Source organism: Polyodon spathula, chromosome 23, assembly GCF_017654505.1.
Source record: "Polyodon spathula isolate WHYD16114869_AA chromosome 23, ASM1765450v1, whole genome shotgun sequence".
NCBI lineage: Eukaryota > Metazoa > Chordata > Actinopteri > Acipenseriformes > Polyodontidae > Polyodon > Polyodon spathula.
In genome coordinates this window covers 25,225,396-25,248,373 of record NC_054556.1, presented here as the reverse complement: position 1 = coordinate 25,248,373, position 22,978 = coordinate 25,225,396, and the positions used below count along the sequence as shown (strand labels likewise).

General features: G+C 40.4%; 2 protein-coding genes across 2 annotated transcripts; both read right to left on the bottom strand.

Annotated features, from left to right (window-relative positions):
- Window positions 1–99: 99 nt before the first annotated feature.
- Window positions 100–19,362, bottom strand: LOC121298456 (pleckstrin homology domain-containing family G member 4B-like). Its single transcript, XM_041225576.1, is given in 21 exon segments — window positions 100–3,463; window positions 3,886–3,945; window positions 5,054–5,298; window positions 5,698–5,961; window positions 6,509–6,625; window positions 7,020–7,197; window positions 7,563–7,733; window positions 8,371–8,595; window positions 9,016–9,105; window positions 9,279–9,528; window positions 10,531–11,279; window positions 11,310–11,498; window positions 11,739–11,930; window positions 12,206–12,328; window positions 12,531–12,669; window positions 13,060–13,208; window positions 13,719–13,753; window positions 13,756–13,852; window positions 18,513–18,664; window positions 19,097–19,172; window positions 19,309–19,362. Coding segments are annotated over 20 exon segments (3,540 nt in total). The 3' UTR covers window positions 100–3,463; window positions 3,886–3,900.
- A 475-nt stretch (window positions 19,363–19,837) lies between these two features.
- Window positions 19,838–22,053, bottom strand: LOC121297952 (protein-glutamine gamma-glutamyltransferase 6-like). Its single transcript, XM_041224585.1, has 3 exons — window positions 21,435–22,053; window positions 20,609–20,836; window positions 19,838–20,159 (listed from the first exon to the last, which is right to left on the bottom strand). The coding sequence occupies exons 2-3, from the start codon at window positions 20,772–20,774 to the stop codon at window positions 20,014–20,016; spliced, it is 312 nt and encodes a 103-aa protein (XP_041080519.1). The 5' UTR covers window positions 20,775–20,836; window positions 21,435–22,053; the 3' UTR covers window positions 19,838–20,013.
- Between the last annotated feature and the right edge of the window lie 925 nt (window positions 22,054–22,978).

Below are 22,978 nucleotides of genomic sequence, written 5' to 3'. Positions count from 1 at the left end.
TTTTTAAACTTTGCCCCTTGTGTCTGAAGGTTTCAGCTCAAGTACCATTTTACAATTTTCACTCTACAAAATGGTACCACAGTTGTAATAAATGGCTGAATATTTCTGTTCCCCTTGTTTATTTAATATATAATTTGTCACAACTGTTTTGGACTGACAAACTGTTGGTTTAGGACAGTATACCAAAAAAATAAGTCTTCAAACTTAATTTAAACTAACTTAACTTAAACTAATTACGTCTTTAGATGCACATAATCAAAAGGCAGTATTTGGGAATCTCTTTGGAAATGCACATATTCTCTTTTTATTTTATCAATAATCCAAAATAGTCTGCACTGTAAATGTTTACCACGTTACCATTTACTTTGCATCTCCGTATAACTGTGAGCCATTTAAAATGTTTACAACATCAAAAACATTAACCTCAGGATAACTAGAAAATGATTTATTGAAGCTATAATAATAAAAGATCCCAAGGATAACTTTGTCACTTTCTGTAGACTCGTGTGTTTTTTCTTCCTTTGATTTTCTTTTGCAAACAAGAAATTTATATATATATATATATATATATTTTTTTTTATTATCTGAGAAACAATACACAGATGACTCTGTCAAACACTGAAAACAATTCAACCAGCCGCTATTGTTACTAAATGCAGCTGCACCTGAGTAATACAGAGTGGACACATGCTTAATCGAAATCAAGCATGTGTACAGGCGGATGAGAATTGTGAAACTAGTCAGAATGTGAACTTTGAGCCGCTAAACAAGTGACATATTTATGCACACTGGTTTAGAGAGAATATATAATACCGTTAAAAATAAAATAAATAATAATAACATTAAAAAAAAAACACACCACAAGTCAAGATCATTATTTTGTTTTACTTTTTCATTTTTATTTTGCATTTCAAGCATTTGCATAAACCCATTTTTTATTCCGAGGGGAAAACTGAACCAGAAGCAGCCCGATCTCTACACAACAAGCAAGAAAGCAATTTCAATAAATATGGGTCTGAGAAATGACATGAGGACAACATACAACTCCACCACTCAGAGGAAGGGACCCAATCAGAACAATAGGTACCACATACATGTAATACAACCTTTAGGATCATTGAACCTGAACATACATTGAATCATACAGAGAAAATACAGGCACATCTAAATGAGGAACTGTAGCATTTCAGACCATTAGCCAACTGTGATAGAACCCCGATATTGTGAAGACAGTGTCTTCTTTACTCAGTGTTCTGTAGTTTTCAGAGCGCAGTTTATCACAGTCTGGTTCTATAATAGTACTGTAGTCCTTTCCAGTGCAATCCCAAATGATGCATATAAAATCTGCATTCTTTGCTAATGCACACAAAAAGGAGTTGCTTAAAGAAAAGGCTGCCATCATTGTCTGCGTGTCGCCCCTTTACAGTACATTAGTCTGTAATCAAATTTATTTAAAAAACGTTATATCGGTGATTTATATAAAACAAAAATTGGGCCCAGAAGAACTTTGTTACCCGATTGACCATTTGAGAAAAGAGGAAAAAAATTAACAAGACATTTACAGTGTGGTGACATTGCTGAAGACCTCGTTGTTTTTTCTTCCTTTTCCTTAGCCATTCACTTGCTGCAATACTGTCAGAAATAATATTAAAAAAAAAAAATAAACTGTACGTACTAGCACTGCCAAAAGTGGCTATATTTTAAACATATTTTTCTATAGCTTCCATGTATGTTAGAAAGTTCTTAGACCTGCTGATCAGCAATTTGCTATAAAGTTTTGGGTTTTTTTTTTCAGATTGCGTTAGGTGTTCATGTTGGTTCTATTTAAAAACACATAGAATGTCACTATAGACAATAATACAGCTTTTTTTTTATTGAACATCCCTCAAGTAATCACATTAGCTTTGAATAACCAGGGGGAAAAAAAGCACCCCCAAGAGTTAAGAAGGGCATCGATTGGTAATTCCTTTCACCTATGTTGTAATAGTGGTCAATTTCAGTAGATCCCTTCAATGGAAGAGATAAGTATTATAAAAAAAGAGAGAGATTTTGAAAAATGTTTTAGTTTCAAATGCTGTTTTAATTGTTTCAGTTCATGTGTGTTATTTATTTATTTTTTTTTACATTTTGTATTTTCTGGTTGATTTTCAAGAACAGCAGTGTTTGTAATCAATATAAAATGAGTGGGTTTGGATTTAATAAAAACATGCATCAATAGAATCTGCCTTAAATAGCAATTGATCCACTAAAAACTTTAATGTATTTCTGTTTTAAAAAAAGAAACAAAAAAAGAAACAAAAACGCACTAGCCCATTTTATTTTTACATTTTTTTAAAACTTTTTTTAAATCAAAAAGCAGGGTTTTCTGAGTCTTGGATATTTGATAAAAGTACAAATGTAATGATAAAAAAAGAAAAAAATAACTTCAGAAATTGTACTGTAAACAGAAATTCTGTTTCAAAAATACACAATAGGGAAAAACACTGGCCAGGATTCTCACTATGCCCAAGCTCTGATCACTAACCTGCAAACTGTTAGGGATCAGACCAAAAAAAACTAACAGAAACCTAGAATCCATTACTAAGAAATACTATGCAAAAAAACCCACAGCTCTTTTGAAATGATTGACCACAAGTTTAGACAAAGTGGAATTTGTTACACAAACAGTGGCTCAAAGATGTGTAAGATTGGGTTTGCCCACAGTAAGAGGGTTCATGTCGGTATACTGTTTATCCACTGTAACCAAGTGCTTACTCTAAAACTTGATTATAGTGACATCTCACAAAATACTGAAAAACATAGTACTGGTTCCTAATTCTAATAGTTAAAATGTATGCAAATACACCAAACTCTCTCTATATACAAAGAAATGCTGTTAAAGATGTGAAAGCCATTATTTATTTTTACCATGCAACAGCTACACTTTTCCAAAAGGAAATCCATGTTCCATGATAAATTTGAATGTAAGAGTAGAGTCCAGATGAAGCATTCATTTAAGAATATCATAATACCCGACTGAAGAATGCATTTCACTTTTTTTTGTTTGTTTTATTCCACATTGTAAAGTTGAGTAAGCTTTGCACTGGAGCCTTTAAGCACTAGCATGGTTTAATCTGACTGTGGAATAAGCAGACAGCAGCTCAGGATTTAGCTGCTCTGCTCACTCACCCATCCTTCAGGTACAGTAAATGTCTTCTGGAGGGAAAGCAAGTTTCCATACCTGCTATTGGTGGGCTAAAGACATTGACCCCAACGCCCTCCAGATAATTCCAAACAAGCGCCACGGACATGAAAACAAATGCAGCATACATTACAGTGAGACAGTACAGGAACTCTCTTGTAGATACGTGTGTACGGTATACAGTACGTGACTATGTCAGGGTACTGCAGAAATGTAGCCTCCTGTTTTCTGTGTCTTCCACCTCCAGATTCTTCATCCAGCATTGCTGTCTGCAGTTCTGCCCTAGAATTAGAATGGCAAACTGTTAGGAAGCACAGCGAGCAAGATTAAGCTACAAAAAATAAATTAAATTAAAAACCAGCCAGGACCATGGGACACGCTTATATCAACTAATCCCAAGGAGAAATGATGCAAGTTGAAATGAACCTACTGGGTGTAGAAAACAGGTGGTTTTTAAAAGCTTAATTTAACAGAATTGTTTTTAGGTTTCCAGGTATTATAATATCAATTTATTATCAATTTATTATCAAGAAATTAAGAGAAGCTGCTGCAAAACAGCGTTTGGTATTATTGACTAAAACAGGGTGATATGTAAACAAACTACACCTGTCTCTCTAAACTACATTTACTACACTAACTTGGCATATTTATTGGCATGTACAACCAGCTCTGAATGTGGTCTTCCACAGTCTCGGATTCAATACCTCACACTGCTCCCATCACACCTCTGTGGAGTGGCCACTTAGAGCACCGTCAGGCTTATTCTGCAATGAAAATTAAAGCACACCGTTGCAAAGGTTAGCAGACAGCAGTAATGCACCAAGGTTTCCCGAGGCTTCACGCTGGCAATGCATAACGGAGATGATTTTCTAGTACACTAGATTCTCTTTAATCCAAAACATTTGGGACAGAACCCTCTTCATATTAGCGATTTGTCTGCATTGCTGATTGTAATCTGTACCACACTAAAATGCCTGCTAAAGGCTTTCTAGAGCTGCTGTATGCATGCATTTCTTATGAGAAGGCGGCATTCAACATTTACTAAGTGTGTGAGAACATAGACACTGAATTTTCACCTACACAGTACAGTTGAAAACATTTTGTGTAATTGTTTATTGTTTCAGTGCAAAATCCAGAGACAGGCAAATGTTTTTTTTTTTATTTATTTTTTTAGTTTTACAAAAGCAAATAGGTATGGGTTAGGCAAACATAGCTGAAACTAAAGAGGTAACAAAGTGGATTTTATATACCACCACAAGGACATTCAGAACTGAATGTTGAGATTGCGCCTTCTACTTAGATCCAATTTCCATTCCCTTTAGCTTGGTGACATTTTGGATGCAAAAAGCAGGAGAGAGAGAGAGAGAAATGTCTTTGCTTTTTACAATCCAATATTACGCTTTTAAGTTCTAGGCACAAAAGTGTATGACTCTCTTTCGCTAAAGAGGAGGAGGCATCTGACAGATGAGCAAGCCATTTAAATTCTGCATGCCAGAAATCGACTGGGCTCTAGCCAAGTGGAAGTGGGGTCTGTCATTTAAAACAGATGTGCATTCTCTTTGCTGGTACAGGAATCGGCAGCTAGGTTTTCAATCAGTATCTTTAAATGTCCTCTGCAGTCTAACATTAGAACTGATCAGAGGTCCGAATTTCAAGGATTTGTAAAATTTCAACCCTGAGCTTTTCTGGTATTCGTCATCTTTCAAAAAAGATGCAAATTACTATTTGCGTCAAGACATTTTTTTTTTTCCTTACATGCTATTGAAATGGTCGCCAAATTCAACAGGAGAAGTGAACATTCAGAGCGATGGATGCATGGAATATTTGGATACAAGTAATGCTGCTGCTGTTATCGTTGCTGCAGTAGCTCACCGTCCCAGCGTGCTGTGCCGCTGTCTTTGCCTCTGGACTTGTGGCGGAGAAGGACCTGGGTTTGTAGTACAGGGGAGGGGCTTGTCTTATTAAGTCATGCTGGGGCTCGGGCAAGGAGCTTGGTTTGGAGCACAGGGAGGAGACGGAGGAGGTCTCTTCGGCCTCTCCTCCAACCACAGAGAGGCAGCTGTTATCCGAGCTGCTGAAGCCACTGATGCTCTCACCAGAGGACTCTGAGCTGTCCACTGCGAACCAAAAGAGAAGGGTCACAGTAGAAGAGACTGGAGTTTATGAGGGTTTGGATTTCTGCTTTAGCCTTGTGACCACCACAATAAACAGTGGGCCCTATTCAGAGAACTTTAAGGGCTTTTTTTTTTTTTTTTTTTTTTTAAAGAAACTTATTTTAGAAATTTTAAACATTAGATTAAACAAAGCTTGAGAATATGTTTAAACATTGAGAATAAACACTAATAAACCCAAAGAACTAGAAACTAAATTTAATTAATCAACAATGACTTTTAGTCCTGAACTAGACTACAAGCTGTTTCCTCAAGTGAGCCTAGCTTAACGTGACAGATTATAAGTAACACCGGCACAGAACCGTGGTAAGGGCAGGTACAGGTACAGGCAGGGAGCATTCTTACACAGGAGATGGAGGGGCTCAGCTTCATTGTCCAGCTCATCCTCCTCCAATCCGCCCAGCGCTCTGTAGAAGCCCCGGCTGGCCTCGCCTTGCCGGGATTGGCTGTAGTGATAACCGTGGGGGGGGAGGGACCCCCGCCCTGAGGAGGACGAGGAGTGGCTGCCAGAAGATGACACGCTGCTTCCTGAGCCAATTGAGTTTGGTCTCTGAGATAGAAGGTGTTCATAGGAGGCGGGGAGAATTGCAGGAGGCAGTGTTTTACATTCTGGAAAGAAAAGTACAATGAGAACGCCGTCAAAATAGCTTTGTTTCAGCACCGCCCAATTCCTTTAAACAGTGTAAACAATGTGACACTTACAAAACAGATGGGTTTATAATTATCTGACGTTCATTATGGAATTTGCACGTAGGTGAATTTAATTGCAAATGTTTCTTTAACCCGTTCAGAGTTATCAGTTGAATCAAACTCAACTAAAAGATCAAAAGATATTACAGGGCATGAGCAGTTGTGTGATTACTATTCTATTAACTAGGTAATTACCAGTGATTCCTGCTGTAACACAGCAACTACTGTGCAATTACATTGAAGTAGCCTTGAACATCATTTTGTTGCTTAAATAACAGCATGGAGCAGGCCATTTTCATGTAATTACACACTTGGTATCATGCAAGTAAAAAATTACACGATCATGTCCCGTCATCTAAAATGCACCCTCTAGTGAGGTACAGACAATGTACTATCATTTACTTTAGCACTTGCTTTTCATTGGAATAACTAGGGTAGTCATCCAGGCCAGTGGGTGGCGCTGTACCTTTTCCTGCTGGGATGCAGTTGATAGCCCTGTCACTGATGGCCGCCTCGCTGTGTTCGATGTCTATAAAGGGTTTGCTGCCGATTCCCATGAACACCCTCTCCTGCATCCGGATTTCTGTAGGAGAAAGGAGGACAGGAAGCGATAACAGAATAAAACTCCAGTCTGCATTGCTAAAGGTTAACCTTTACAATCGGCTTTCATAGTGCAAACTGTGCTTACTCAGCACTGTTTACAGGGCAGAGAGGCTTGGCATTCTTGGCATATTTTATTTGATAACTACATGGCATTAATAGCATAATACTTATGTGAATTTTGTCAAACATTAAAATGATCTAGAAAGTAGTGTTAAATAAAATGTTATAACATACGGAAAAGATTTTTTAAATCTAACCCAGATGTGTAGCTCATGGACAACATTTAAATCAAAACCAGATTGTAATGAACAGTTCATTATTGTAGGACAGGCTTTATGTGCTCTTTCATGGCAGATCTAGGCTAGAGCACTCGCCTCTGTTGCGGAGGGCTTGTTCCCACAGGATCCTCTCCAGATCCTTGGTCCAGGCGTCCTTCACCTCAGCTGAGGCTGCCTGGAAGGTGTAGGTGTCCTGGGATTTCCTCCGCCTGAACCAGATCTCGAAGCACAGCCCACTGTCTCCAGCGTTGTGGGTCATCCCGATATCAGAGGTCTGGAAATAAAACAATTGATTACTTTGATTACCGTAAATTATCAATAATAAATCTGCACCAGCATATACCATGCAAGCCCTTATCTATACATGGATACATATGGAAATGGAAACACATAGAGAAATGTAATCTACCCACAGGAAATTGAATTGGATATGCTTACCACATTTCAGTCATATTTTCAACTTTAATTTTTGTACGGGAGTTTGTATTTTATAAAACCTTTACTGGCTCAAACAGATATTCAAAAGGAGTCTTATTTCCAGAAAAGCGACAGCAATGCCTTGAGACTGTCCACTGCTGGTACGATCAATGATTACTCTATATACCGTGTGTTACAATGCAAGATATCATTCAGTTGTACCTTGAAGGACTGTTTGTAGAGGTATATGTCGTTTCCCACTTCTGTCTTTTTGGTTTTGCTGAAGAGGATCAGATCCTGGAACAGGAAGATGTGACGGAAACACTTCCTCTTCCTGTAGGACACAAGGAATTCGTCCTGTCGGATGAGCTGGCCCTGCTCCTTCATGTTCACCTGCGGAGAGATACAGGGCAATGTTCAATACAGCAGAGGGATCCCACAAACACACCTCTACCGTTTTGTAGAAACATTCAAATCTAATGAAAAAAGAAGTAGACAAATGTTTCGGCTAGTGCCTTTTAATCAGTGCAACTGGAATCTTCTATTAGAAATTCCAAAATATCTAAAATAGAGAGCTAGTCCCAGTCAAGGATGACCTTTACCAAACTGAATGACCAGGCAGTTAGTGGTTAATAGATGGTGTGGGCAATGCTGCACAGAGAAAAGGTGGGGAAGCCAGCAATGTGGTTCTAATCAACTGGTATATGTGGTTCCCCCTTAGCGAGCTAGTATTACTACTGAGCCAGTTACAAGGAGCAGCTGTCTGATAACAATAACTCAAATTAGGAACAGGCATGTGGAAAAATGGCTCCAGATGTTGATCCATGTCTGCCAATACTTTTCTCTACTGATGGCTGAAGTGTGACAAGCTTCCTCGTGAAGGCTGAGGAAAGTTTCTGTGGACAATTCTGGTCTTTAAATGGCATTGCCCGAGAAAGGGCCCTGGTTCAAAAGGACAGCCCCCTCCTATGTAATCCAGTACTTCATATATCCTGCAGTTCTGGAGTTGGTTACAGGCGGCTGTTCTTACGTCATAGTCGTGGATGTCGTCCATGGCGAGCAGGTCGTTGCCATGGCGCAGCTGGAAGCGGACGATCTCGAGGGCGGCCTGCAGCTCGGCTCTCTCCCGGCCCCGTCCCGGCCCGCACTCCTTCACCATGTCCTGAAGCAGCAGGTTGTATTTACTGATTCTCTGCACTGGCTTCAGCAGGTATGATGACAGGTCCATCTTATCTCCCAGCTCCAGCTGCTTGTTCTGCACTCAGTAAAGGAGAAAGACAAGCACACCACAGGTCACACACACACGCACTTCAGTTTAAATGGCAAAAAGAGTTCTAAAGTTTGTGTCTTGCATGAAAATTATTTAAACAAAACTTTCTAAATGGTATTCCCGAGACGGGACAGTTATTTTTTCCAGTATTGCGCATACAGTGTTGATAGAATTGAGACAGGTTTGATTGTATATCACAATTCCAAATGTGTTTGTTCATATCTGCTTATATGCCAGCTGAACTTAGTCTATCTTTATGTAAATACAAAATAATAAAGTATTCTGAATAATGATTGTGTGTGTGTCTGTAAACAGTGCCCTGCACAAGCTACAAGCTAGAGTAAGGCAGTCATATTACTACAGTAGGTAGACAAACAAATATCTACACCTTATAATTCTGATTACCTTAAAGAAGTCGTGAGCATAGTTTATCAGCAGGGCATCAGACTGGGGTTTGTTTTTGCTGTACAAAGCATAAAGACCAAAGCTTTCTTTCTGAAAAGTAAAAGAAAATACAACGTGAAAAAACAGTTGAATAATGTTTCAGCTGTGCCACCGGTAGAACACGGAATTGAACCAGTGACACAACTGTAAAACCTGGTAGGACTACAGCAAGTGAGGGGAATAAGACCTCTACGAGAGCGAACTCCATCGTGTGCATCGCTTACATGTCGGAGAAAGCATCGGCCCACGCGCAGAGGCTCTTTGAGGCTGCCCTCCAGCTCCTTGAGGAAGAAGTGCCGGTGGAAGTCGTACAGCTTCTCCAGGTTGCCGAAGATAAGTCCTCGCTGGCCCCGCAGGTCCTGCGGCAGGTCCAGGCGCTCCATCTCCGGGAAGTAGTGCGTGATGATGTACCCCAGCGAGCGCACATAGTCTCTCTCTGTCAGCAGCAGCTCCTCCATGATGCACTGCAGCTTCCTGCAAACGAACAGAGGGAGCACCAATCAGCCACCGTGGACTAGCCGTTAGGAGACAAGGAACACAAGCCAGGGGTTCCCGAATTGAAATCCCAGCTCAGTCACTGATTCACAGCGCAATCTATGAATTACAGCATTATGATGTCATTTTTAAATTTAAAAGTCTGAGGTTGTGGCTAGACAAAAACACCTCAAACAACCAGGCGTTGGATATAAAGTGTGTTTTATGGTTTCTAATGGCTAGCTCCACCAAATGGGAAGCATAGCAATTGAAACCTTTGGATTAATGTCACAGTGACTAAAAGTGAATTCCTGGATCTCAAAGCACGGTGGAGAACTTGTGAAGATTGCAAATCCTGGAAAATGCACTGCCCAGGGCCATCACTAACCCCAGAGGCAGGTCTCGGACCAGTGTTTCTTGGTCTGCTGTGGGACCGACACACTGGCAAGATAATTTGACAGCACAAGGTTTGTTGCTGGTATCTACTAAACAAGCCATTCTGTGACTGCCACCCCCCTTTCCGGCACCACTGCTCCTGCGCAATGCAGAAGAAAATCCCAGTGAGGAGCCATACCACCCAAATGAGTACAACAATAGGGAGGCAATTACTGCGAGGCGTACCTGTGAAGCTTCCTTGCAGGCTTTGTAAAAAAAAAAACAGACGAAGAGATTATGAGTTTGAAACACAGGCACACATCTTGTGAAAATGAATACATCAGCATTAAAAACTGTGGTGAATATAAAGAACATAGTTGAAAATTGCTGTACTCGGGTATTTCACTTAATCAGATTTCTTGAAAATCTAGTCAAAATATAAGATCTTTTTGCTAATGCCACCATACAGGGTTGTTCAATACATTCACCATAAGCATGTACAAATTTAATCCACAGATTCCAATCATGGCTATGGTAAAGCAAGCAATATAGTGATGGGGAATGACTTTCAATTGCATTTATTTATAAGTGCTCTTTAACTTTGGTGCTCATAGTAAGGATACTAACCAAAAGTTCCCGGAGTTCTTCCCTGGTTCTTCCCTGGGCCCTGGATCCCCTGCTGTTCCCAGTGCCTGGGCAATCCTGGGACTGGCAGCTGGCATTGAGGACACTCTGGTCAGGTCATCGGTGCAGTCGCCCATGGGCCTGGAACACGAGTCTTCAGAGAAGAAGCTGCCGTGTCGAGATATCTGGAACTGCTGAGCAGCCACCAGGATCTTCTTCCAGGGTTGACCTTGTTTTCGAGAGGAAGGAGAGGCCAGGGGGTCCGAATGGGAGGACAGGGAGCAAGACGTGCGGGACTCCTCACTGAGGGACCTACCCAGGTCCTGCTGCCATGAAAACCACTCGCAGGTCGGGGAGGACACACGTGCGAAATCCAGGCCTTTGCTGGCTTCCCCGGAGCTCTTTGGAGTTGCCACTTCTTCGGCCTTGCTGGATGCTTGGTGGGCAGCCTCTTTTTTCAGGTTAGGCCCCTTTGAGTCTTTGCTGTCTGGCTTGAATTTTAACTTGAAGCAAGTTACATTTGTGTAATCATTTTCACTGTGATGATATTTTCTTCTTTCAGGCAGAGATTTGGGAGTTTTGACTGGGTGCTGGTGTTGTACAGGTCTTAAATTCTCAGGGTCTTCACTGGTAGTGGGTGCTAATAGTGCCGGGCCTGCGGGCACTGTCCTCTTAGCCTCGGGTGAAGCTACCGTAGGCTGCTGGGCCTCCTGTATATCCTGCAGCCTTTCCTCAAGTTGCTGCCTGACTTCCTAGCACTTGAGCCAGGCAACATTCTAAATCCGCGTCCCCCTGGAACCTTTAAGGCTGTAAGCGTGAACCTTCACTTGCTGGAACTCCTTTGCTGAGAAGGCAGTGAAGTCCAGGCGGTATTTTTCAAGGGTCTTTAAGCTTTCTAGGTTGGTTGCTGAGCTGTTGCATGGATTGACTTTTTCCAGACACTGTCTACAGTCTTTGACAAGCTGTGTAGCCTGGAAAAATAAAAAGGACGACAAGTATACCAATCAGTTTTAAGTTTTTATTTAGATTTTTTTTATTAAACATCCGCTGCAACATAAAAACACTCCAAAACATCCATAAGGAATTGGCAACACAACTTTCACTCTGGTTTTTAGCAATTCAGTCTTCAAAAAAAAAAAAAAAAAGTCTTCAAAAAAAAAAAAAAAATACAAACTCTGGTGTTTAAAAGCTGTTCTATCGAATTCACCCACCTTCTCACAGAAGCGGTACAGGTTCACCATGGTCTCAAGCTGAGCCCGGCATTCCTCTGCCCTCGTCAAAAAGTCTGCCAGTTGTGATTTGAAGGTGTACACCATCACCGTGAAGACTTCGGCCTCGGGATAGGAAGAGCGCTGAACTTTCTCTGCCTCGGTCACCAGTGCCATAGCCTTGTGTTGCTGCTCCTTAAATATCAAAACGGGTCAGCATTAAACATCAATATGCACCGTCTCTCTTGGTAGCTCAGTGGCAATTCAGCCTTTTTTGAAAGTTTACCACCACAGACTAAGTCCATATGCAAATCAATCGAAGTCTATATCAAAACGACCATCTCTACCCAGCCAGCAGTGGCTTGAGTCTATGGCTGGAGTACAGGCAGCATCTTGTATGTAAATTGCCATAAGAAACACAGGGCCACTGCTGATTCAGACTCCAGTCACAAGGACCCCTCACAACTTACTGTGGCCTGGTCGAGGAACTGGTTAAAGTGGTGCAGGGTCTGCTCCACTCTCTCCAGGGAATCCTCCACCGAATCGGCCTCCAGCAACCGCTTCTCCCCCTCCGCATCGAACAACTCTCTGATCTGCAGGCAAGAAAACATTGACAGCAGGTCAGTCAGTCAATCCGCAATGCTAATGTAAAAATATCAAACTATGACCTGAAAATAAAATAAATGTGTGTTTGATTCAATAATAAAACTCCTGACTAATACAAAGGCATCATTTGAGAGAAGAAAAAAAAAAGCGCGTACAACGTCTTGCCGTTGGTAACAGAACAGGCGTTACCTTTTTAAATCTTCCCTCCAGCTCCCGGAGTTTGAGCAGAAAGTCGAGGTGCTGCAGGCCCTTGTTGGATTTCATCACCAGCATGTGAACCCTCTCCTCCAACTGGTTATATAGCATGGTCACGGAGTCCATCGCATCCCTAAGGTAGGGTCACAGGACAGGACAATAATTGTGTAATCCTTAATTAGGATACCAGAAAACTCTTCCTTTAAATAACAAAACTAAAAACCTGCGCTGGAAGGGCATGAGTTGCCCATCTATGCCCTGAGGTTGCCCAGCTGAACTTGTAATTTTTATAACATTTTCACTGAAGAGTTTCTGAAGGTACAACACTGTAGGGCAGCCATCTCGTCCAAACCTGTTCAGGTACATTATGCTTTCTGTATTGGACAGAGGAAGACCCATTTCTAGTTAGACCCATACTTGCCATCCTCCCATGATAGACCAGTGGAAGTGGATTCATACTTGTATGAAGTCCTTTAGCCCAAGATTCCCAGTCCTATAAGCATTCTGATCCGGTCTTTCTCACCGGTAATCCTCGGAGTAAACTAATCGAGACTCCTCCTTCTTCAGCCTGGCAAGCATAGCTCCACCCTCCTGCTGCAGGCCAACCAATCGTGCATCCTGCAGGACTGACATCATCATGGTCTTCTGCTCCTGAATGCACTGCTGGACTTCCTTTTGACAATTAACATTGGAGTCAGTGAGCAAATACAAAGGTTGCATATAGAAGAAAGGTGTTTAAGACAATATATTCCTGGGTATTTATGCAGTGCTTGCACTCAGCAACAACACTAATATCCACAGAATGTGTTAAGAAGTCAGGCATCACGGGGAAGATTGGTTGTCCCTCTGTTTCTTTCATGTGTAAATTGCCTTTAAGCAAACAAAGTCAGATCATTTTGATGTGCGGTGCAGACAGTCACCAGGATTTAACAGAGCACATCCTAATGTGCATAATACAGTGTATGATATCTCTGATGATGCCCGACACCCTGTACAATAGCCGCATACAGTCTTGAGTTATCTAGATCCATATATAGAGTCGACAGTGTGGAAAGAGTTGAGATCCAGAGAAAAATCAAAAAGAGGAATTTGTTTTGTTTTTTCCACCAGAAACACAATGTGATCCTGAATGTATTATTAAAACCCTTTTAGCAATAAGTAATGAAGTCAGAATCCACATACCTGAACAGTGTCAAGGTGTTTGTTGCTCTCAAAGTTCGGATGGCTTTGTGCAGCAAGTTGGAGGCCTCTCGTAGGTCTGAGAAGAAGGGATCCAACTTCTGAAATGCAAACGTGCAGGATACATTAACAGCAGACTCCGTGGTTCAACTGCTGTACATGCAAGAGCTTATGTCATTTAAAGAGCAATTTCCTTACAGATATTGTAAAATGGTCAAGACTGAGGCATCTCCTCCATCATGAGACTATTATTTAATATTGGCGGTGTAAATTGGAATTTAGCAGGGAGGTTGAGCATTAGAAACATCTCGAAACTGACCTACAACCTCTTATTTTTGTTGGTGTCTAGCTTTGACCCAAGTATTCTGTTTGTGCGTCAGGACCCTACGATTCTTAGTTCTCCAACCACCAGACCACACTCTTCTTCCTACCACTTTTTTTTTTCCCCAGCTAACGTCAGCATGTAACATTGTGCAGTTGACGAACTTTCACCTTTTGACCCTCAGTTTTGTGTCCACAGCTTTAATTGTTTTGTTGTTGTGATAACAAGGTAGACAAAGTCAACCAAACAAAAGAAACTATTCTGGCATTCCCTCAAGAACTTCGTTCCATCCGATTTCAAGAAACCATATATCACATAGTGGCTCTAATTGTCATAACCATTGCAAGATTAACAACAATTAAATGTTTATTTTAGGGGGTGCAGTTCCCAGTCTTGTAAGGACCCAAAATTTAAAAAAAAAAAACAACAAAAAAACCACTTTTGAAACATTTTCCAACGGACAGAGCAACAAAATGTTTTATGAGCCCTGATCACATGTGTTTGTGTGTTTTAGAAAGGACAAAATGTACGTTAGAGAGGTTATTTGTTTCTTCCAATTGTGAGGGATTTAGGAGATTCAGTCCACTAATCTAAATTCATTACAGTGCAAGACTTCCTAAGAAACAGGCTTTGTTGATTTATGTAGTATCTAAATATGGATACAGATGGGAGATTTTTTTAAGATGACAGTTTGATGAAAAACAACTGCAACTGCAAAAAAGTGTCTAATTTACACAAGGACAGGGACATGGTGCTTTACAGTATGAGTTTAGAGAGCACATTAATTGAGGGCATTTCTTATTTTGTGATGCCTAGTAAAACGATCTGACTTTATCATGAATAAGTATAGCAAGCAAGCGGATTACAAATGTGTACACCAGGAGCACTCAAACACAACCATCATTCTTCCTGCTGTGAAGCTACTGACTACAACAGCACCTATTTCATTTTATTGTATCTGTCTTCATGGAGATTCCAAATAAATGGTTTCCTTATTCTGAAAGAAGTAATGGTCCAGCACTGGGTGGAACTAGACCCCAAATCGCACAGTCCTTATTTAAGACTCCTCTTTACAAAGCATGCCAAACTACCAGGTAAAGTTACACAACCGGATCATTCCATGTTGGCGAAACTTTTTTGATGAGTGATGGATGACATCTGGAATTAGTTTTTTCCTGGTTTGTTTATCTGCTAATGTGACGAAATGGCACCAATTTTTCTTTGTCATTTAACGTTGGATAAAATCCATGATCCGAGGTTTGTGATCGATAAACTGACTGGACCTCTGTAGTGAGCAAAATACATGCTCTTGACATTACAAAGCTAATTATTAACATATTGCTTCAGCCCGTTTGTTAATAAATGTTTGGAATTGGAGCATTCCCTGACTTGACCAGATGAGCTAAACTCTATTCCACTTGCCTACCCACTCAACAGGGATATGCATTGTTACTGGCAATGTACATTGATTACTGGAAGATCATTTTAGTGTTGGTTCTATGAAGTACTACTATGGAATTTCAATATACTTTTTTTTCTAAGCAGTAGTTTTAATTCCCAAATGTTTGTTTGTCTCAGATCTCTAGTTCTTCTTATTTTCTTTAAATGACTGTAAAGTTGACTGTGCATTTCAGTGAAGTTTTACAATACTTTGCTGTTTTGTTTATTCATTCAAAATGGGACTGCCAAATGTCATTGATGTTCCACCCCCAATTTGCAATTTACCCACTTTGGTATTAACAATTTAATAATGACTTTCAGAAAGGAAAACAACCAATTTGCTGATTGTTTGTTTAGACTAGTCGATAAATGTGTGTACAATTGCCAATGGTATGTGAGTTCATATGCTACAATACCACAGATGGTCTGTAGCAAATTAAACAAATTACATGACTGCCTCATAAAGGAGTTTCCCAACTACCACAACCTATATGAGTGCTAACCAGGAATGCTTTTGCAGGGTGTGTTTTTATAATGCCAGTCATCATTTCATTGTTAGTGTGGAAGTCTAATAGCAGAAATGTATTCTGAACACCACCTGTTGTGTTGGAAATTGAGTACTTTTCCTGTGACTTTGATTAGAATTGTATCAGTACCAGTACCAGTATCTGCTAATGGTTCGGACCACAAGGTTGTGTGTGAAATGCAAGGTTCTTGGGTAGTTCCATTTCTGTAATACAACCTGAGAGTTTTTTAAAAACCGGCAGTGGTGACCACTAGTGTACAGCACAACGATCTGCAGTTTTTCCCCCTATGCAAGCAGGGGAAAAGCCATACTGTGTCAAGATTAAGTGTTGATTATGTGTGGAACGTTATTTGTAAAACCTAAGACTTGTCAACTTGAATACATTCATCGGTATTACTGTAAAACTGTTGACCAGAGCTGTTTGATTCTCACAGAAGATTATTATAGTCACACAAGTACGATCAAGAATTTAAATGACAGTGTTCCTTAGAAGGGGAAAAGGTGATCCTCTTACCACCTTCATTAGGAACTGCCTAAGTTTTCCAATAAAAAAGAAAAAACAGATATGCACAACAACCAGCTACCAACTAGGTGTTAAGCCTCTAAGCTGTGGGTTGCCCACTGCAGGAAAGTTGCAAAAGAAATACCACCGGTTAGCCATTAACATTCCACGTTGCTACCCTGAAGAAACCCTAGCAGAAATGTTGGCATACCCTGTACCACACCCTTGCTTAAACATAACATCATTTTGGTGCTCTCAAATTTAGTGCTCATAAAAAAAGTGACGTACCATGGCACTTCTACAGCCTGGCACTGTGCCGAAGCATGTCATGAGCTGAAGTTTATTTTGTAAATTCCATCAGGTTGTCTGATTTTATGAAAAATGATCTGTGTCACTGAGCTTGAGGTAATGCAGCTGGATTAAGTGGCTATGGGTTACTCTTCAAAATGCAGGTGCATTAACAACATGTAGTTACAACTGTACATGTACTTGACACACAATTCTAAGATTGTGCAGGTGGGATGAAAATGTTTCCCATTATGCATTTTTGTAATAAATACATTAATTAAATAATGTAACAACACCTTAAATACATTGTAATTATTGTATCTGTGTGTTTTAAATGTATCCAGTGGTTGTGGTATAAAGATAAGCTATGCAGAAAGCTTCATTATTATCTCTGACCCTAGAGTTTATTAGTATGACTTTGTGACTGGTGAAATCAAGAAAATGAAAAACCAAATCTCCACCAGCCAGTTCTCCTGAGCTACCCTCACATAGACAATCCTCTCACATTAGCTCTTAGTGTTTGGGGTCAATGATGAAAAGAAAAACACATTTCTGAAATGCAGATGTTTATTTGCATTTGATATATTTTTTAAGGCTGTAATATAATGCAATATATATGAATATAAAAATATATGCAAAGTCAGACATTTTGAACCCATTTACTTTTTTTCTGGAGCACCTCAATCAAATGCAAGCTAAGGAATTAATATTACAGTTTTGGGTCAACGATTTGACAACACTTGTGATGGACAAGATTGAGTTTGTTGCAATGATTGTCAGGCCAGGGCTTTGATAGTCATAGTAACAGATTTCCTTTTCATTTTGTTTTATTAGAGGACACTTGGTTACTTGATCGATTTTTTTATATAATAAACATTTAAGACATGCTGAATCTGTACAGACTGTATGTACATTGTAATGTATGGGGAAGTAGAAGATAGGGTAAACAGTTACCCACAGTAACCCTATTATAATTATAAGATAAAGATATGAAGGAATGAAACAGGATCAACCAACGATCATTGGGGTGTAGTTATGCAATATGAAGAACTTGTGAAAGGTGAAAGAAAGGACAGAATGTTCCATCACACCCTTAGGTTGTCAGAGTCAGATGACTGGGGACAGAGGAAGGGGAGAAGGAGAAGAGGAAGGGGAGAAGTGAGAAGTGTATTGTTGGGTAACCATAAAATGCCTTGCTCTTAATCTTAAATGGTTTCTGCAATGAACATAACCAATGCAACAACGGGTGATGGGGGGGGGGGGGTGGGGGGGGGGGGGGGGGTGGTGTTAGGGTTAGGTGTGCCAAATCCTGATAGGAGCAAGGGATTAGATGTAGGAACTATATAACCCATGTACATGCTTTACCCCGGCAGAATACACTAGTTACTGATGAAGTGACTGTTATTCTCCGGAGCGCTCTGTATTTTGATGACCACTGCAATAAACCTTTGATGCAACAATCGGTGGCGATTGATTGTCTCTGACATCTCTGCACTTTATTTTGCGACCCTACAGATATAATTAAGATAATATAAAATTAATATTAAACCATTATAAAGTGCTTGGCATTTAGCATTTTTCAGGATGAATTTGGAAGAAATTTCTGTGACATTGCCGTGTTAGTTTGTGCTGCCCCTTACCCTCAGGGTACTTGTATAAATGTGTGATGTCCTCTCTGGTGTCTTTGCCCACACGTTTGGTGCTGATGTGCTGGCCCACCTGATCAGTGCAAGTCAACTTCTCCTGGCTGCCGTCTTTGCGCTGAATACAGCTCACCACGTCTGCATTGACCTCCGCAAATACAAAGGGGGCATCGTACTTTAAGGTCAGCTCTCCTTCCTTTATTGCTTTTACTGAGGTGGGCAAAACTCCTAGAGAGAGAGACAGACACACACACAGAGAGAACAGGATTTTCAGTGGCTGATAGACTGTATTGAATGTAACAGTTTACCATTATACAATGTAAAACAAAGACTGTATCAAAGACTTTTTGTATGCTTCTTATATAAAATGTGACATTGGCATACTTTTTTTTTTTTTACAAATACGTTGCACACAAATGGATCAGGAAATGACCCAGGAGCATAGTTAGGACTGTAGCTTTGATTCTCACTGTATGACCTATGGCCAGCCAGCTATTCAGAAAACCACAGCCTTGTAATTCGAATGATAAAATCTGTCTTGCCTCTTTTTCTGGGACGTTCAGGGAAACTAATCGTGTCCTGATTGGATAAAGTGGAGCTAAAACATTGCCTTCATTTTTCTCCTGGGGGGTCAGGTCACTTGCCTTCCGTCCACCAAACCCTGGTACTGGCTCACTCCGTTAGAGTAGTCATCCCAACTACCAGCCAGCACCCCTTTATCATCATTGCAGTTTATCTGGAAACGAGAAATCACACCTGCATTCCACTGGCTTCCATCTCGCTAGACACAGTAGAAAGTAGCACTGATAGGAACACCTGCCACTTGTACCACGCTGCTTTGGGTCTGTTTTACTGTCTTGTTGTGATGGTACCAGGTCAGTGATCTGTTGGAGAACATCGCGCGTGTTCAATGTGTTACTCCCCATCGCGCGTGTTCAATGTGTTACTCCCCATCGCGCTCACCACCCTGATCACATAGACTGGGTTGTTTCTTTTGGAGCAGTCCTAGTTTGCGTTTTTGAAAATTTTAGGGTTCATGTCCAACAGCTGCAGGCAAGCATCCAGGATGCCAGGCTGAAACTAGACGAGGTGGAAACAGAAGCGCAGATCCCAGTGAACAAAAGTCACAGAAAGACCTAAAATTCACCCTAAAGATGTGTTCTTGGCATGGTCATATTTGAAAACTAGACTGGTTGTTTGATTGTTTTTAAAAGCTTGTCGTGGTTTAATATGAATTGTGGTATGCATCATTTATTGCATGATTTAAAAAAAAAAAAAAAACACATAAATTTGATCACCTTGTGAGTAATAACAAACTTTAGTAATACATTTTATGTTTCAGTAGGCAAGTCAAACACATTCCAGAGCACCAACTAGTATATTTGGCCTAACCACACCTGTTTAAAATCAGAAACCTTTTTTTTTTTGTTAAACCCATGTATTGATTTCTGAGGTTAGAAAGCAAAATAAATTAGTGAGGAAAGGCAGATCTTCTTTTGGGCGATTTAATTATGTTATTATGACTTGAAATTAAGCATTACCAGAATGATCAACAACAAAGCAAGTGAATGGCTTGCCTACACCCTGCTCTCTAACCCAATTACCTGTCCAAAGTTCCAGGCGCAGTGTGTAATGTGTTTCTCAGTTCCGCGGAAGATCAGTCCATCCTGACTCAACACGTATTCTTTGAGCTCTTCCTCGTTCTCCATGTACACGGAATCACCTGTAGATAAAATAAAGCAGAAAGCGAGGTAGTAGACAGCATGTGACGTTTCTGCTGAAAGCTTTGTGCTGTGTGTGTGTGTGTGTGCTGTGTTGATTAATGTACAGTAATGCTCTACTGGCTGGCCTGCTGAAATCGGCCCTATTGAAACGTCAGATCTTTAACAATACACTGCCCACATATCCAGCCCACCAAATTTCCACTGGCTTCCAGTATAATTCTGAGAGGGTTCTGAGGTGTCAGTGTTAAGTTATCAGAACATTCTTGGCTCAATCCACAGTAATCTTCAGCAGCCGATGGCGCTTCACTTTGTAAATGCTCTACTGCCTGTTAATTCGCTTTTGCCAGCAGCATAAGCTGATACTAAACCTGCTTTCACATTTTAAAATGAACACGCACTGTCTAATTAAAAAAGGCCTAGCCTCTACCAAACTAGAATAGAATGTTACCTGGGCACCAGGGGTTAAAGAGCAGGACGAAGTCTCCGAGCCGGGTGCTGCCAACCTGCTTCATTGTCAGCGAGTAGCGACCAATCCTGGCGTCGGGCGGGGAGTAGATGGTCAGGGACACGGTGTTGCCCAAGTGGGAGGACACCGCCACACTCCACTGGTTCATATTAATCTTGTCCGAGAGGGAGAACTCTGTTTTGGTGCCAGATGACTCACACGGGCAGGGGCCTGCAGAGTAGAGGCAGAAAATAATTAATTACCGTTTCTAACAATATTCCAGTATAAGTAAGAGAACCTGTGAAAATATCTAATCTGTTTGTATATAAGGGAGTCTTTTTTTTAAAACTATAAAAAAAAAAAAAAATTGTGGTTTTGCATATGCATTTCCTTCACTGTTTCCTCAAGGGTCTGGAAACCTGCTGTACAAAATCAAAATATGTAAAATCCATGCTTCACCTTATTCTTTTGAAGCTCTACAGAAAAGAAAAAGCTCCTGGACCCAGTCCATGTGTGTGTGTGTGTGTGTGTATACAGTTTTTTTTAAAAAATCAAGTAAGACTGGAGTACAAGACCAAAATTCTTTTCTTTTGGACACCATCAACCTTAAGAAATGTCAAAGTTTTTTTAGTTAATGGTGTGTCGTCTGACCTTCATGTTCTAGGTTTTAAGAAAAGAAAACTGTGGTAGGTGGAGATATGTTTACAGTTCAAATGCTGCTACAACGTGTACTGCATTTTAAAGAAGCTACATAAAAATGAACAGCTTATTTTTTTTAAAAAAAGGTTTCCTTTTTAACTTGAGCTTCCTCAGTACTGTGAAAGGTCACCTGTCTCAGCGACAAAGCTGAAGGTGGATGCGCCAGGCTGGAATTGCCCAGAGCGGAGGTGCAGGGTGATGATGAAAGGCTGGCCCCTCCTCACGACCAGACGATCTGTGCCATTCAGGTATGTTTGATGATTGACGTTGTTGATCTTGCTTTTCAACTCGCACCTCTCAGTGTCCAGAGCTGTAAACCCGAGCAGAAAGAACTATGTCGGTTATCAGAGGAAGTCATTATAGACAGGTTTCTTTTGGCCAGGATTTACCAATAGTTCCTATCTCATCTAAAACACCTTGAGGTGCTTGTAAAGAAATCAACCACAGGAATGCGCAAAGGGATTAGTTAACAGCTGTTCAGCATTACTGTGCTGCTGTTGGGGAAGAAAACAATTCTAAATAATTGTGATGGGAGCCTCTCATCAGGAGGTGCTGTGTGTTCCAGAGAAAGTGCCTCATTACAAAGGCACAGAAGTGGTTTATACTCATAAATAAAACAGTGACCGACGCTCTTCCGTGTCCACTCTGCTCAGTAGTAACGCTATTTTGAATCCTGCCTCCTCAAGCTTTGCATAAATATGCAGTATTATTTTTCAGCGCTGAATGGTCTAGTGGTAGGCAATTACATTTGACCAGCGGGGAGTCGCAGAGCGGGAGACTTGCAACTGCCAGTTTGTTTCTTATTAAAATTGTCATATCACAATGAAGCATTTCAAATAAAAATGTGTGCAACTTTTCAATGGTGTTTTATGTTATTCTGCGTTCCTGTCTATAATATGAGGATTCCAGTACCATAGCGAGGCATAAATGTACCCTCACACTCAGCAAGTACTGTACTTTGGAATCGACAGGGCAAAACACTTCATTTTCTGCTTACTCGCAAGAAATATATGAAGTTCATATGACAGCCCCCTTTGCAGTAATAATTGAACTGAAGTTCCATTCTCGCTCAAGCCTTTGATACAGCCCTGCCAGGAGGCATCCGCGAGCCAAGTGACACCTGTCCGTGGGCCAGATTTGGCCCCCTGGCCGCCATCTATACCGTTCGAAACACTTGCCTAGAAACCCATATAAGATAAGTTGTACTTTACCTTTCAATAACATATTAATAACACATTAATACCCACTTTTAAAACCTTTATTATATTTTTCTGTTTAACATAAAACTCTGTTCTGTGTTTAATTCATTCAGTTCCACAGGTTCGGCGTGTTTAATGGACTCGTTTGTAAAGATGTGGCGGCTGTCATTACAGATAGCTTTCCTTATTATTTTAAAATGACGCTTTTTAAAATTCAGCAAGTATTTGTCTTTTACAGTACATGCGTTTCCAGACCAAAATATAAACTGCATAATAGCGCAGAATTAATACATTGATATTCCACTGCAAAGTTTACATTGTACTGAAAAAAAATCATAATAGTGTAGAATTAAAACATTGATATTCCGCTGCAGAGTTTACATTGTATTGAAAAAAACCAAACATTTCCTAATAAGAAATAACTGATATACAAACAAGTGTAGTTGACATATTTTTAAACACTTTTCTATAATAC